We start from the raw sequence: 12,787 nt of genomic DNA, 5'->3' as shown, positions 1-12,787 counted from the left end.
TTCTTTCTCAAAACCAGTCCAGCTGCGAGTCGGGGCGGCGGGAGGGACAGGGCCAACCTCGAGCAGCTGCAGGGCTAAGGACTAGGCCTGCTACTCAGGAAAAACACAAGTGAAAGAATGCCTTTTCCCATTCGACTAAAAGAAAAAAACCCATACAAAAACCGGAGAATTTACACACGAAAGCTCTACCAACTTGCAAAGGAGTATCATGGAACAAATGGCCTGAATTAATTAATCTATCAAAAAATGGGGCCGCTTTTACTTCAGTGAGTTAGCAAGGCATTGTTGTTGTTCCTTAAAAAACATCTCAGAAACAGATTTTAGTTTTTAATGAACTTGTAAACAAAAAAAGCTCCCATTTCAAAATAAAAACAAAATCCCCATCATGTAGATGTTTACAGTGATTACATTTATCTAAGCAACATACATACATGTTCAGTTGTAAGATGTTAACTAAATTTCTGTGACAAATATGCTTTTGTTTTTTTAATACCAAGAACATTATAGAGTTAATGCAGAATCCTAAGGATAATCTAGTAGTCACTACGTTTTCGTACGTCTTCACTGTAGGTGCTGTTATTTCTAGCACAGGTAAGCAGGCAGTCTTTCAGAGGCTCAAACACTGGAATCTTTGGTTGCTACCATGTCAGCTGGCTTGCAAACAAGAAGCCAACCATTTAAAGAATGTTTTAAGTGAACAACTTGCAAACCCTGGGGATGGACAGCCTAAGAATGCACAATTGTGAGCATTTACAACCATCACAACTGTGGCTGAGGACTGTTCATGCCTTTCTTCTGAAATGAGATCTCAAAGCAGTATAGTTCAAAATAAAAGGTTTAAAAAAATTGGCATATGCACAATTTCTCCACCAATTTGTGTGTGTCAACCATTTAGTTAACTTTTCCACTTGAAAAAATGCAATAGAAAACCAGACACCATGTTTCACTATCTCAGTTAATATTCACAATTACAGTGGCTACAACTCAGGACACAGCCTCACCCATGCTGCCCGGAGCCAGTTTATACTGAAATTAAGTTCTTTACACCAAGTAAATGGCTGTCCACAACCACTGGCTAGTGTACATATGAACTAAAATTTCTAGATTTGGGGAGAAACAATTGCTGCTCCGATCATCTGCTCTGCTTCTTCTGCTCCGAGGAATTCATGCTTAGAAACCTATTTAGAGAAATCAAAACAGAAAGAATGTTAAAATTCTGCGCTAGAAAAACATGGATTGATAATTAAAGATAATTACAAGTTGAACTCAAATAGACGTTTACTACATAGTATTTTTAAAACATAGAATTGCTTTACCTACCAAATAATAGTTACTACTATGAGCGTGGACTTTTGTGTACACTATTCTGATATAAATTAGGAACCAATGGGAATCTGTAATAGTAAATGTTTTCAAAGCATAACCCCAGTTGTTGCACTAATTTCTATACAGAAATACTTTTGAGTACTTCCACTGCTGCATTAAGATTAAAATTTCATCACTGACTTGAAAAATGAAGTGATTTTTTTGTTGTATTTACTTCATGTCCTTCCACATTGTATTAAAGTCCCTCTTCCTCCACAAGCATACCCTACAACTTCTTCAAAAAGGCAGATTTGACTATAAGAAACTTGCAAGTAGGAAGAGCTGTATAATGCAAAGAAATTCTTTCTTAATTACCTTAATACTGTAAGTACACTTTCTCCTCTCATCTAGAGCAACTCTGCTATCAATGGCCCTTTGGTCTACCCATTCATTCCAAGCTTACAGGAGAGATCTAACGACAAGTTCAGCTTTTTTCTAAGCTCCTTAGCACACACCACGTTTTCATCATTCATGGTTTCCCTTTCTTCTCAGATATTTGTTTTTTTTTTTTTTTTTTGGCCAGTCCTGGGCCTTGGACTCAGGGCCTGAGCACTGTCCCTGGCTTCTTCTTGCTCAAGGCTAGCACTCTGCCACTTGAGCCACAGCGCCCCCTCTGGCCGTTTTCTGTATATGTGGTGCTGGGGAATCGAACCCAGGGCCTCATGTACACAAGGCAAGCACTCTTGCCACTAGGCCATATCCCCAGCCCCTCTTCTCAGATATTTGATACAACATCTTTTTAGGGTTTCACACAATAAATACTATTTATACTATTCTTGAAATGTGTTTTTCACTAACCAGGAACTTTTTCTTTGGAGACAGAAGTCCTCCTCATGGAAGAGATGCATTGTATTCAAACAAAGATTCAAATGCTTTTCTTCTAAGAGCAGGTACTTAATAATCAACATTGTCTCCTAGTACTAAGTCCACAGGGAATAACTCAGATTGTGCCTCACCGCAGGAGTAACCACCTCCCTAGCGCACGTCATTAATCAAAGTTAATAAGTTACGGACATGGAATTATAACCCTTTGATACAACTACTTAATAAAAGAGAAACAAAAAAGAAGCTACGAACTAAAAGAAATAACCAATATCCCATTCAGGTTTGGGTTCAAGTTAGATTCAATTATCTTTACATAAAAAACAAAAAGAAACTATTTTCACAATTCCTGAAACTAGTGGGTTTTTTTGTTTTGTTTTTGCCAGTCCTGGGGCTTGAACTCGGGGCCTGAGCACTGTCCCTGGCTTCTTTTTGCTCAAGGCTAGCACTCTGCCACTTGAGCCACAGTGCCACTTCTGGACATTTTCTGTATATGTGGTGCTGGGGAATCGAACCCAGGGCCTCATGTATACGAGGCAAGCGCTCTTGCCACTAGGCCATATCCCCAGCCCATCTAGTGGGTTTTTATCATTTACCATTATAGTGAATAACTTGGCTATGTTGAATATTATACAAAGTGGTTTTTAGGTGGAAAATCATGGCACTAATGAACGAAAAAGGAAGTACAAGTTATGCTGTCAAGAAAGTATTAGAAGACTTTCCTGTCTTGAATAGCAGGGAAGTTCTGGGTGAGACTTGTATCTGTTCGGAGTTGCTGGGTCAGTTAGTGACTATGGTTAATTATGGGATTGTTAAAGGCCAGCTGAGTCATGTTCCTGGTGGGACAGAGCAGTCAAACCTATATTAGCTCTTCAGGGAGTCACTGGCAGAACGCTCCACCCTGGCACCAGTTTCCCCACTGTCCTAAAACGTGGTCCAAGAAGCAAAAGCCTTGACACATTCGGCAAATATTCAAGATCCAATCTTCAAGTGTTAATAAGCATCCTTTATAGTCTTTGACTTCGATCTTGCAGAAGGAATGGCATCTTGGGACTTCAGAAAGTTCAAGAACACATCTTCACAGTAATATCAGTTAAAAATGATGGCTAAATCCTACTGTTCCTAAAAAGAGAGGGGTGAGGGAGAAGTTGGAGAATCGATGTGATAACTTAGGAGTTAAGGTTCATGTTTGTTTGTTTGTTTTCAAATCTTCAACTGGGAAAGGGTTTAAAAAAACACACCAAACCACAACCACCACCAGACGATAAATAAAAAGCCTCTATTTATATTAACTAAGATGTCGTCCATCTTTTAGTCTTAGGATCTGAGGGGCCTCTACTCAATGTGAACTCCAGGCTTGAAGACGGCTACTGCTGGCGTCCTGACTCCACCCTTCCCTTTTTGCTTTGCTTTTGAGACAGAATCTCTTTAGGCTAGCCTCGACAGCATCCTCGTAGTTACACTCCCCTATTTTTTCCCTTCCCACGTAGATGGGATGACAATGACAAGTACGTACCACCACCACACGCACATTTTCTAATTGGTTGCTGTGGGGTCAACTTTTTGCCTGGGCCGTCCTTGAACTGAGAGTCTCCCAATCTCTATCGCTTGCATAGGTGGGAAGCTCTCCACCTCTTGAGTAGGTAGGATTACAGGCATGCGTCTCGAAACCAGGCTATGCTAGGAGAATTCTGAACCAGACTGGCAATATGTAAAGTTAAAGGGAAACAACCAAAAAAATCCAACAGCCAACCTAAAACTTTACTACAACTCTTCCTTCCCCACAGAAACTAAAAATATTACTGTGAGAGAAGATAAATGATATATTAAGGGTAAAAGGTACTAATTATCCCTAAACTGTGTCAAAAGACAAATAGTTGGAATTATCTTGCCAACCCTATTCCTAGTTTATTCTCCAATAGGCTTAAGAGGTTGATTCTTAAAACACCTGTTCCAAGCCAGCCTGGGCAGCAAAGTCCATAGGACTCTTATCTCCAATAAACTTACTGAGAAAAGGATGGAGAAGTGGTAGAGGACTAGCTTTGAGCCACGGAAGCTCAGGTACAGTCAGGGCCTAGATAGTTCAAGCCCCAAGACCAGCACAAAAAATAACAAAATACCTGCTCCAACTGAATTCTTCTCCAACTGGCAGATGGTCTGTATGATGTACGTACAGCCGGGAAGCACAGCAACACCGTTATTCTTCTGGCTTCTTTGACAGCTGTCAGGTCCTATCATCCAGACAATCTGACAAGCTGTTCCAGGCGCACCAAGTCTTGAAACCAGGCTCCAGATTACCTCCAATCAACTCGGGGACTCTCAATCTTCATTTCCTATTGAGTTCTTTTTCTGTCCAGCTTTACTGTCCACATAAAGTGAGGATTTCCCAAGAGGCAGTGTCCAGGCACTTCTTTGGATCGTGTCCTCATTCTGGACAGGCAGTCTCTCCAAGCATGTCAGGTGCTCTCTGCTATGAGCCGGGCATGCTGCTGACTGACCAGCCATGATCCCCGCAGCAATTGTTAAGATCAGAAAAAGTGAAGCTTGACATAAATAATAGGTGGAGCCCAGTAAATACTGGGAGGTGATTAGAGGAAAACCATAGATATGACAGGATTGGAAAATATTTCTAGTCTCTCTGATGCCAATAATTTTGATATCCACTTAGGACAAAACTATACTTAATATTTATGGCCGGGATTGCGAGCAAGGTGGTGACAGGAAAAAAGAGCAGAATTACGATGTGACGATTCATCTTTGGCTTCCGTGTTCCTGAAATTCTCCCTTGACCACAACCAAAGAAATTGGTTTCTTCTTTCTTTTACTGCGTTTCATGATGTAGACCTGGATGCACAGCCCACCAGCCCCGGTTTCTTGTGCTCTACCATGAGCTAGATGTATGGGTATGCAGGCACTCAGCTCCAACTCAGGGCTTCTCACTACTGCTTGGCCTTTTTGCTCAAGGTTGGTGCTTTATCACTTACATCACACCTCTATTTCTGGCCTTTTGCCTATTAATTCAACTGTTTTATAAAAGTTGCCTGAACTTTCTCTGCTAGCTAACTTGGAACTGTGGTCCTCAGATCTCAGCCCCCGAGAAGCCAGCATTACAGATCTGAGCACCAGCACTTGGCCTTAACTGGATTCTAAATGTCTAAAATCATTTATCCTCCGCCTCCACCTTGCTTCATCACCACCCCCCCCCTCCCTCCCGACTAATTCGACTCAGGGTTTGTGCTTGCTAGACTGGTGCTCTACCAGTTGAGCCATGCCTTCAATCCTGTAAGTGATTAAACTACTTTTCTAGCTGTGACATGTCAAGAAAAGGGAACAGACCTTGCAAGGGTGGTAAATATAATAAAAAAAAGTAAGTAGAATGCCATAGTACTTGAGTATTGAAGAGCTAGTACATATCACAATGAACATTAAGAAAACAGCCTTGTTTCTTGGTCTTTTGATAAGTCTTTGGACTAGTCTGAATAAAAATCAGGACAGAAATCTACTTTCAGATAACAAGCTCATATCAGCTAAATATACCAATCTGTGGACAGAGTGAATTGTTAGGACTCCTTAACTTTTGATGGGAGAAACAATTTATCTACCTACCTATCTACCTACCCACCTGCCTTCCTTCCTTTAAAATTATTGCACTTGGCCTCACACTTGCTAAGTGGACATTACAGAGATTAAAAGAACTAGGAAAATGTAATATGATCTGCACTACTGCAGATACTACAAGGATATGCTTTTTTATACAGCCTTCCTTAGATATTGGACTTAGAATCTTCCCATCTTGGCTCACTAAGATAGCTGAGCACTAACTTCTAAACCTTACAAAAAATGTTTTCAAGATATCAGAGCAGGGGCTGGGGATATGGCCTAGTGGTGAAGTGCTCACCCACCGTATACATGAAGCCCTGGGTTCCATTCCTCAGCACCACATCCATAGAAAAAGCCGGAAGTGGTGCTGTGGCACAAGTGGTAGAGTGCTAGCCTTGAGCAAAAAGCAGCCAGGGACAGTGCTCAGGCCCTGAGTTCAGGACTAGCAAAAAACAAACGAAAAAACAAAGATACCAGAGCAAAAACAGTTTTACTGCTGACATTCTATAGAGTGGCATATTTCAGTAGCAAGTAATATTTAGTCAATATGTCTAGTAATTGATCTATTTCTTTTATTTGAGATGAGGTAGTTTATTTATGTGCAGCACTGTCCCTACATATTTCCCAGACTGGCCTTTAGACCTGGGGTCAGCTGATCCCCCTTGCCTCCGCCTCCGGAGTAACTGGAACTACAAGCACACACACACGCCTTTCGCATGCCATGATCCTTCAAAGTAGTCAATGACAGGTAATTATGCATTAAGAAAAGCTAATTTTCAGAACTTCACAAGTCCATGTTTATGTGGTAATTTTTACCAGCACTGTGTCATATGACATAAATATTTATACATTTCAAGTTACTTTTATAAAAATAGGTACAATGCAAAAATAAGGATCAAACTTATGTTTAATTACAATTTTTTCTTTTTCAAGGGAACATTCTAACTCAGTGGATCCAACTTCTCATCTTTAACACCTAGATAAGGCAGGATAAAAATTCTGCTTATTAAGCCACACATAGTAAAAGAACAAGGAAACTAAGTAAGGTAATTCTGAAGGCTGCTGAAAGCCTGAAGTAAGATGTTCTAGGCCAGATGAGATTTCAATCTGATTTTAGTTCTAGAAAATGCCACTCACGACAATCCTATTATCCCAGCTAGCTTTAGGCAAAAGTTGGCTTCATTGTATGAGAACAATCAAATGAACTATGTGCCAAGTCTTGAGATTAGAGACTCTACTTGGTATTATCTAAATTGTCAGACCATTTTCTCAATGATATTAGCTATCCACCTCATGAGTTTTTTGGCACTATGCTAATGATAAAATATACAATGATAAAATAATCAAAAGTGGCAATTAAATTCCAATTTAGATGCAGAGGCAGAGCACTGGAAAGCATTAGTGTTTGCAACTCCTAAGATTAAAGCCTAATCATCTAAGAAACCCCTCCTTCTACATTGAAGCTTTAACTCTGAACCATTCCTAAACACAGCAATGTGGAAGGAAAGCATCAACTTTATTCCTATTAGATCGGCTGCTGGGATGAGGGTAACATCAGTTAATTACACTTTCTCAAACGATACTAAGATGGTTTTATTCTTAAATTGTAATACACTAAAAATATGTACCCAAAATTAATCTATGAAGACCATATTCAGACTAGAGCAGTCATTCAGAAATTAAATAATTAGGAACAAAATCAAAACCTTACCTGCCCACCACTTGCCCAGAGCAGGCAGGTATTAGGAGGTAAATAAAGCCCCAGAATGGGGGGAAAGAGACACAGAAACATGAACATGGGAGTTGAACTGTATGGCAACGGTGATTAAAAATGGAGCTGTTCCCTAACAGTTCTACTCCTTACAAACAGTCCAAGTGCCAGAGAAAGGAAGAAAGCAACAAATTAGCCTCTCAGTGGCATTTGCCCCAGTTATCTTCAACTTGCACTGCATCCTACAATACCACATTCAATCAGTAGAGCCTGCAATATATTTCAAAATAAATAAAAAAAAATCAAAGAAATCATTTTGAAATGAACTTTCTTGTAGTTAAGCTAACAAGTGAAAGATTAACTTTAGGGTAAAAAAAGATTGGCTGATTTCTGCAGTTATAATGAGCATTTATAAATGAGATACTCTGCAACTGAGAAGATACAAATATTGGGGACAATATTTGGGGACAATGCCAGACTCACCTCTTGAAATTAGATCACGTTCACAATTATTCATTTAAAATACTAAAGCATTAACATGCAAAAAGAAAAAAAAAGCAAAAAACAAAAAAAAACATTGTTAGTCTGAAAGAAAGTCAAAGTATCATGGCTTAACTAGACTCATTAAAAATCAACAAGTGTTAGGTCTAGGATTTTGGATTGATTGATAATTACCATATTCCCAACACCAAATATTTATTTTGGAAAGGGTTAATGAATGAGTAAAAAAGATGCAGTTGTTAAAATGGACCCAAAATCCCAAGAGAAATGATATAATAATATACACACATATATGTATACACAAATACATATACATATATATATGAACAAGGACATTTGGGTTTAAAGTTAGTAGTCAAATTTTCCAAGGACGTCTTTTTTTTTTTTTTTAACCACAGAGCCAATTTTTTAAAAGTATTTTGAAAGCCACCTCCTTGATCTAACACTGTTAGAAAATGAATGTATTACCCAATTTGTATTTAATTTTTTCCCTGTAACGTCACTTGGCTCTTGGCTACTAACCTTTCATGTTACTCTTGGTTTTGTCAGTTTGCTTGCCTGTGGGGGTCTGGGCCTGCGGACCCTGGGCACTGGAGGAGGCCGCCTGCTGGGCTGCTTTCTGCTTTAGCATTGTCCAATCAAAGGTGTAGTCATACTGGTGGTTCAGGGTCCTGGAAGACAAAAGCCGTGCGTGAGTCCGTCAAGACCGTGTCTGCTTCAAGACAGTGAGGGTACTCCTTCTCTCTTTTTCCCTGGGGCTGGGGTGGGCCAGGCAGGCGGCGCTGGCTCCACTCCACAGAGGGCGTTCCTTCAGAACAGGATCATCTTTTTTCAAGTGTGGCAGCTTGTAAAACCTTCTCACCCTATAGATGTAATCTTTTCTCTTTTAACTGCTCAGTGAAGCAATTCCAAGTTTTACATGTCATGACCAAGGGAAAATGGTATTACCACTCTGGCCTGCTGTATTAGATAAAGCCTTTTCAAATGCAGGTCCCTTTTATGTTATTTCCTAATTATTCAGCAGTGTGAAGCCAGGTTATGAGTCCAGTGTTTCTTGGTCAATGCCACCCCTTCCCACTGTTCTCCCTCCTTTCCCTCAACCTGTCACACCCCAAAGTCACATATTCGTTTTTAATGTAATGCACATTGAGTAGAAAGCAGGATGGCATTTGCTCAGCCTTCCTCCTTCCATTCACATGCCCCCTTTGCAAAAACGTCTTTCTACTTCCAAATACAGGCCACTTTTAAATTTCCTTGAAAGGAGCAGGAATGAAAAGACAGCCAGAATTCCAACAGCAACTCAAGCTGTCTAGGACAACTTTTCTGGGACTAAAGGGTTATCTTAATTCTTTCTTCCAGTGAAGAATGAGCCACATAGACTCTGCATTTTGTAATCAACATGGGTTATTATAAACGGGTAGTAGAACTGGAAAGCTCTAGCAAGTACTGACAGCCACTTATATCTAATGTGAATTGCAACAATCTCTTTTTCCCCAGAGGGGGTTACAGTTTCATAGGTAAGGCAGTGAGTACATTTCTTATCTAACTTGTTACCTCTGCCCGCCTCCCCCACTCTGCCCTGTTGCAACTATCCCGAAAAAAGTTTTTGTGATTCAAGGATCTACATTATCTCAAACCAAAGCCATCTATCTCAAGCATATTTGTACTACTAATGGATGATGAAAATATCAAAGAATCGTTCCTTAGGATTTCTGTAGTAGACATTCTTTAACGATTAGATCTAAGCTATTTCCTCTCCTGGGATTTAGTCATAAAAACACTCACAGACACTGACCTGAACAGGATGCGAAATAGCTGCCTCAGGTACATGTAGTCTGGGGCTTCCTCAAAGCGCAGCCCACGGCAATAGTTCAAGTACATGGCAAATTCTGCAGGGAACCCCTAGAGGTTCAAGAGTTGAAACAGAGTAACAAATAAAATCTTTCAAGCCCGAAATAAAAATACTGACCAGCAAATACAATAAAATTCACAAGGGTGTTGTAATGCTTAGCAGAAAGATGACAAAATAATTGTGTGATTTAACCAAAACTTCATCATCCTAACCTCCTAATATTCAATACACTGATAGAAGAAATACATAACCTTTTCCTACAAGCAATGTGTTCCCAAATAACTCAGACAACCCACTGTGTTGTTACTTTAATCACTGGAAGGCAAAGACAAGAGGGAAAGTTGTAACCAAACTTTGTCCCACGAATGGAGACAAAGAATGGGGCACGAAGGCGGATTTTTTTGTTTTTGTTTTTTGTCTTGTTGTTGTCCATCCTGAGGCTTGAACTCAGGGTCTGGGTACTGTCCCCAAGGAACTCTGCTCAAGGCTAGAGTTCAACCACTGTGAGCCACAGCTCCACTTCTGGTTTTCTGGTGGTTTATTGGAAATAAAGAGTTTCACACATGGGACAGGCGCTGTTGGCTTATGCCTGTCATCCTAACTACTCAAGAGGCTGAGACCCGAGGATCAGGGTTCAAAGCCAGCCCAGGCAGGAAAGTCAGTCAGACTAGTCTGGCTTCCAACTCGAAAACCCACATGTAAGTTTTTCCTTCTTTCCTTGTCTTCCTTTGCTCCCCTTCCACCCCCCCACCCCACGTGCTGCAGGTCCTTAGGCTTGAGCTCAGGGCCTGAGCGTGGTTCCTGAGATCTTTTGTTCAAGGCTAGTGCGCTACCACTCTGAAACACAGCTCACTTCCACTATGTTCTTTTCTTTTTGTTCTCCCCCTCACCCCCCCCTCCCCCCGTGCTTAAATTCAGGGCCTGGGCACTGTCCCTTTGTGCTCAAGGCTACTGCTCTACTATGTGAACCAGAGTGCCACTTCCGGCCTTTTCTGAATGATTTATTGGAGTCTCATAGACTTTCTGGCCCAGACTGGTTTTGAACCATGATCCTCCTACCTCTGCCTCTTGAGTCACTAGGGTTACAGATGTGAGCCGCTGGTACCCAAGTTTGAACTTTAGGATGACAGGGCAATCTGTCTAGTAATCACAGTCCCTGAAACATGGTGGGAAAGGTCATCTTCTCAATGGCTGCCACCAGAGACGGAAGGTTGAACAAGGGAAGAACGAGGGACGGAAGCAAGCAGAAAAGATACAGAAAGAAAGAGTCCAACAGAGCTGAGGCCCTGCGGGGTAATCCAGGAGGAGCCAGCAGGCACTCGTGGTAGGATACTTTCCAGTGGTGAAATCTGCACGGTAAAAACCCCAGCCACGTATACTACCAACATCTGTACCCAGCGGACTTCAAAGACTTCACTTCTCTTTTGACTATAGTTTGCTATTTGCTATTTTTTTTTTGGCTTATATGAAAATGTCTCTGAATATTCCCGTTGACTTTATGTGAAATTATGATATATGAATAAGAGCACAATCAGGTCATCCTATTGAACCCTTCCTTGGGATACCATTTACAATTATATCAACTCCTAGTTATCAGGTTGTCCAATTGCATTGCACCATTTCAAGAACACTTACAACCAAGAATATCTAATTTTTCTATAGATCAATGAATTTCTTTAAAAAAACGTTTATCCGCTGTTAACTTTTTAAACAAATAACAAATAAATAATAATCAACACATAAAGAAGTTTATCACATCAAGCATATTTACCTTACATAAAACTTCAACAGGAGTGGACATCTTCTTTTCACTAATCTTTTCATATTTTTGTTTCTTTGTTGCAGCCTGAAGAAAATAATTAAGCAAAGATGCCATCAGTACTATGGAGAAAAACCTTAATAGTATAACTGTACATACAAATAATACCCTACTAGTGATTCAAGATGTGAGAGTTAAATAAAAAAGGACAAATTCATACGAAGTAATACTTATCTACACAAGAAGTGAACACTGTAATTTCAATACAACCATTCAGTAATAAGTTTTTCCATTTAAAGGACCAGTAGGCCTTTTAAAACAGCTACTAAGTTCTGTATCACAGGGATTTGTTAACAAATACTAAAAGAAATGGTGAAACTTGTTGATAAAACCAAAAAGTTCCAAAAACAAAACAAAAACCAAAATGTTTCAACAACTGTATAAATTAGTACCACCCAATAAACGCATTTTCCATAGAAGGAATGGACTCATCTCTAGTTAATCAGAAAATTAAAAAATCACAAGGTGCAGAGCACTGGTGGCTCACGTCTTTAATCCTAGCTACTTAGGAGGCTGAGACCTAAGGATCCTAACTCAAAGTCAGTCCTGCAGGAAAGTCCATGAAATGCTCTTCTCTAATAAACTAAAAGAAAAAAACCCCAATAAAATCAGAAGTGAAGCTGTGGCTCAAGTGGTAGAAGTGCTAGCCTTGAGCAAAAGAAGCTAAAGGACAGCTCAGGCTCTGCCTGAGTTCAAATGACGCACCCCCCCCCCCCAAAAAAAAACCCCAACAAACAGTCATAGTAATCGGAGTGAATTACCTTTAGTCCTTGCCATGGCAGACTGGTTCTATTGAAATACATCAAGACATATCCTAAGGATTCCATATCATCTCGGCGACTAGAAGAGAAGAGGTCATTTTAAGAACTCATTTATGGAAACAAACAAGTCAGTAGTATACACAGAAAAAAGGCTTCCAAAGGAAGACAAGAGCCTTAGGTGAGGTCTTATGCAAGAATGTACTTTTAAAGCCAGGCACTGGTGGCTCACACCTGTCATCGTAGCTACTGCCGAAAAGGAAAAAGGGAAGGGGAAAGGAAAGAGGAGAGGAAAGGAAAAAGGAAAGGAAAAAAAGACTGCATTATTAGCCCTTTAAAGTGAACAAAAATGACTTAGC

General features: G+C 40.2%; 1 protein-coding gene across 4 annotated transcripts in view; it reads right to left on the bottom strand.

Moving 5' to 3' along the window:
• Window positions 1-314: 314 nt before the first annotated feature.
• The window catches only part of Csnk1a1 (casein kinase 1 alpha 1), a 33,612-nt gene continuing 21,139 nt past the window's right edge, over window positions 315-12,787 (bottom strand). For 2 of the 4 annotated variants that reach the window (XM_048331068.1, XM_048331070.1), the window contains 5 exons: window positions 12,432-12,510; window positions 11,623-11,697; window positions 9,795-9,901; window positions 8,522-8,670; window positions 315-1,178 (listed from right to left, as the gene is read on the bottom strand). In XM_048331068.1, the coding sequence (XP_048187025.1) occupies window positions 1,171-1,178; window positions 8,522-8,670; window positions 9,795-9,901; window positions 11,623-11,697; window positions 12,432-12,510 (418 nt within the window). In that variant the 3' untranslated portion in view covers window positions 315-1,170. The remainder of the gene's footprint in view (window positions 1,179-8,521; window positions 8,671-9,794; window positions 9,902-11,622; window positions 11,698-12,431; window positions 12,511-12,787) is intronic. The other 2 variants (XM_048331069.1, XM_048331071.1) reach the window with 1 other exon arrangement.

Source organism: Perognathus longimembris, chromosome 22 (genome assembly GCF_023159225.1).
Source record: "Perognathus longimembris pacificus isolate PPM17 chromosome 22, ASM2315922v1, whole genome shotgun sequence".
Lineage (NCBI taxonomy): Eukaryota > Metazoa > Chordata > Mammalia > Rodentia > Heteromyidae > Perognathus > Perognathus longimembris.
The sequence above is the reverse complement of the archived record's forward strand: the minus strand, read 5'-3'. Positions and strand labels throughout refer to the sequence as shown.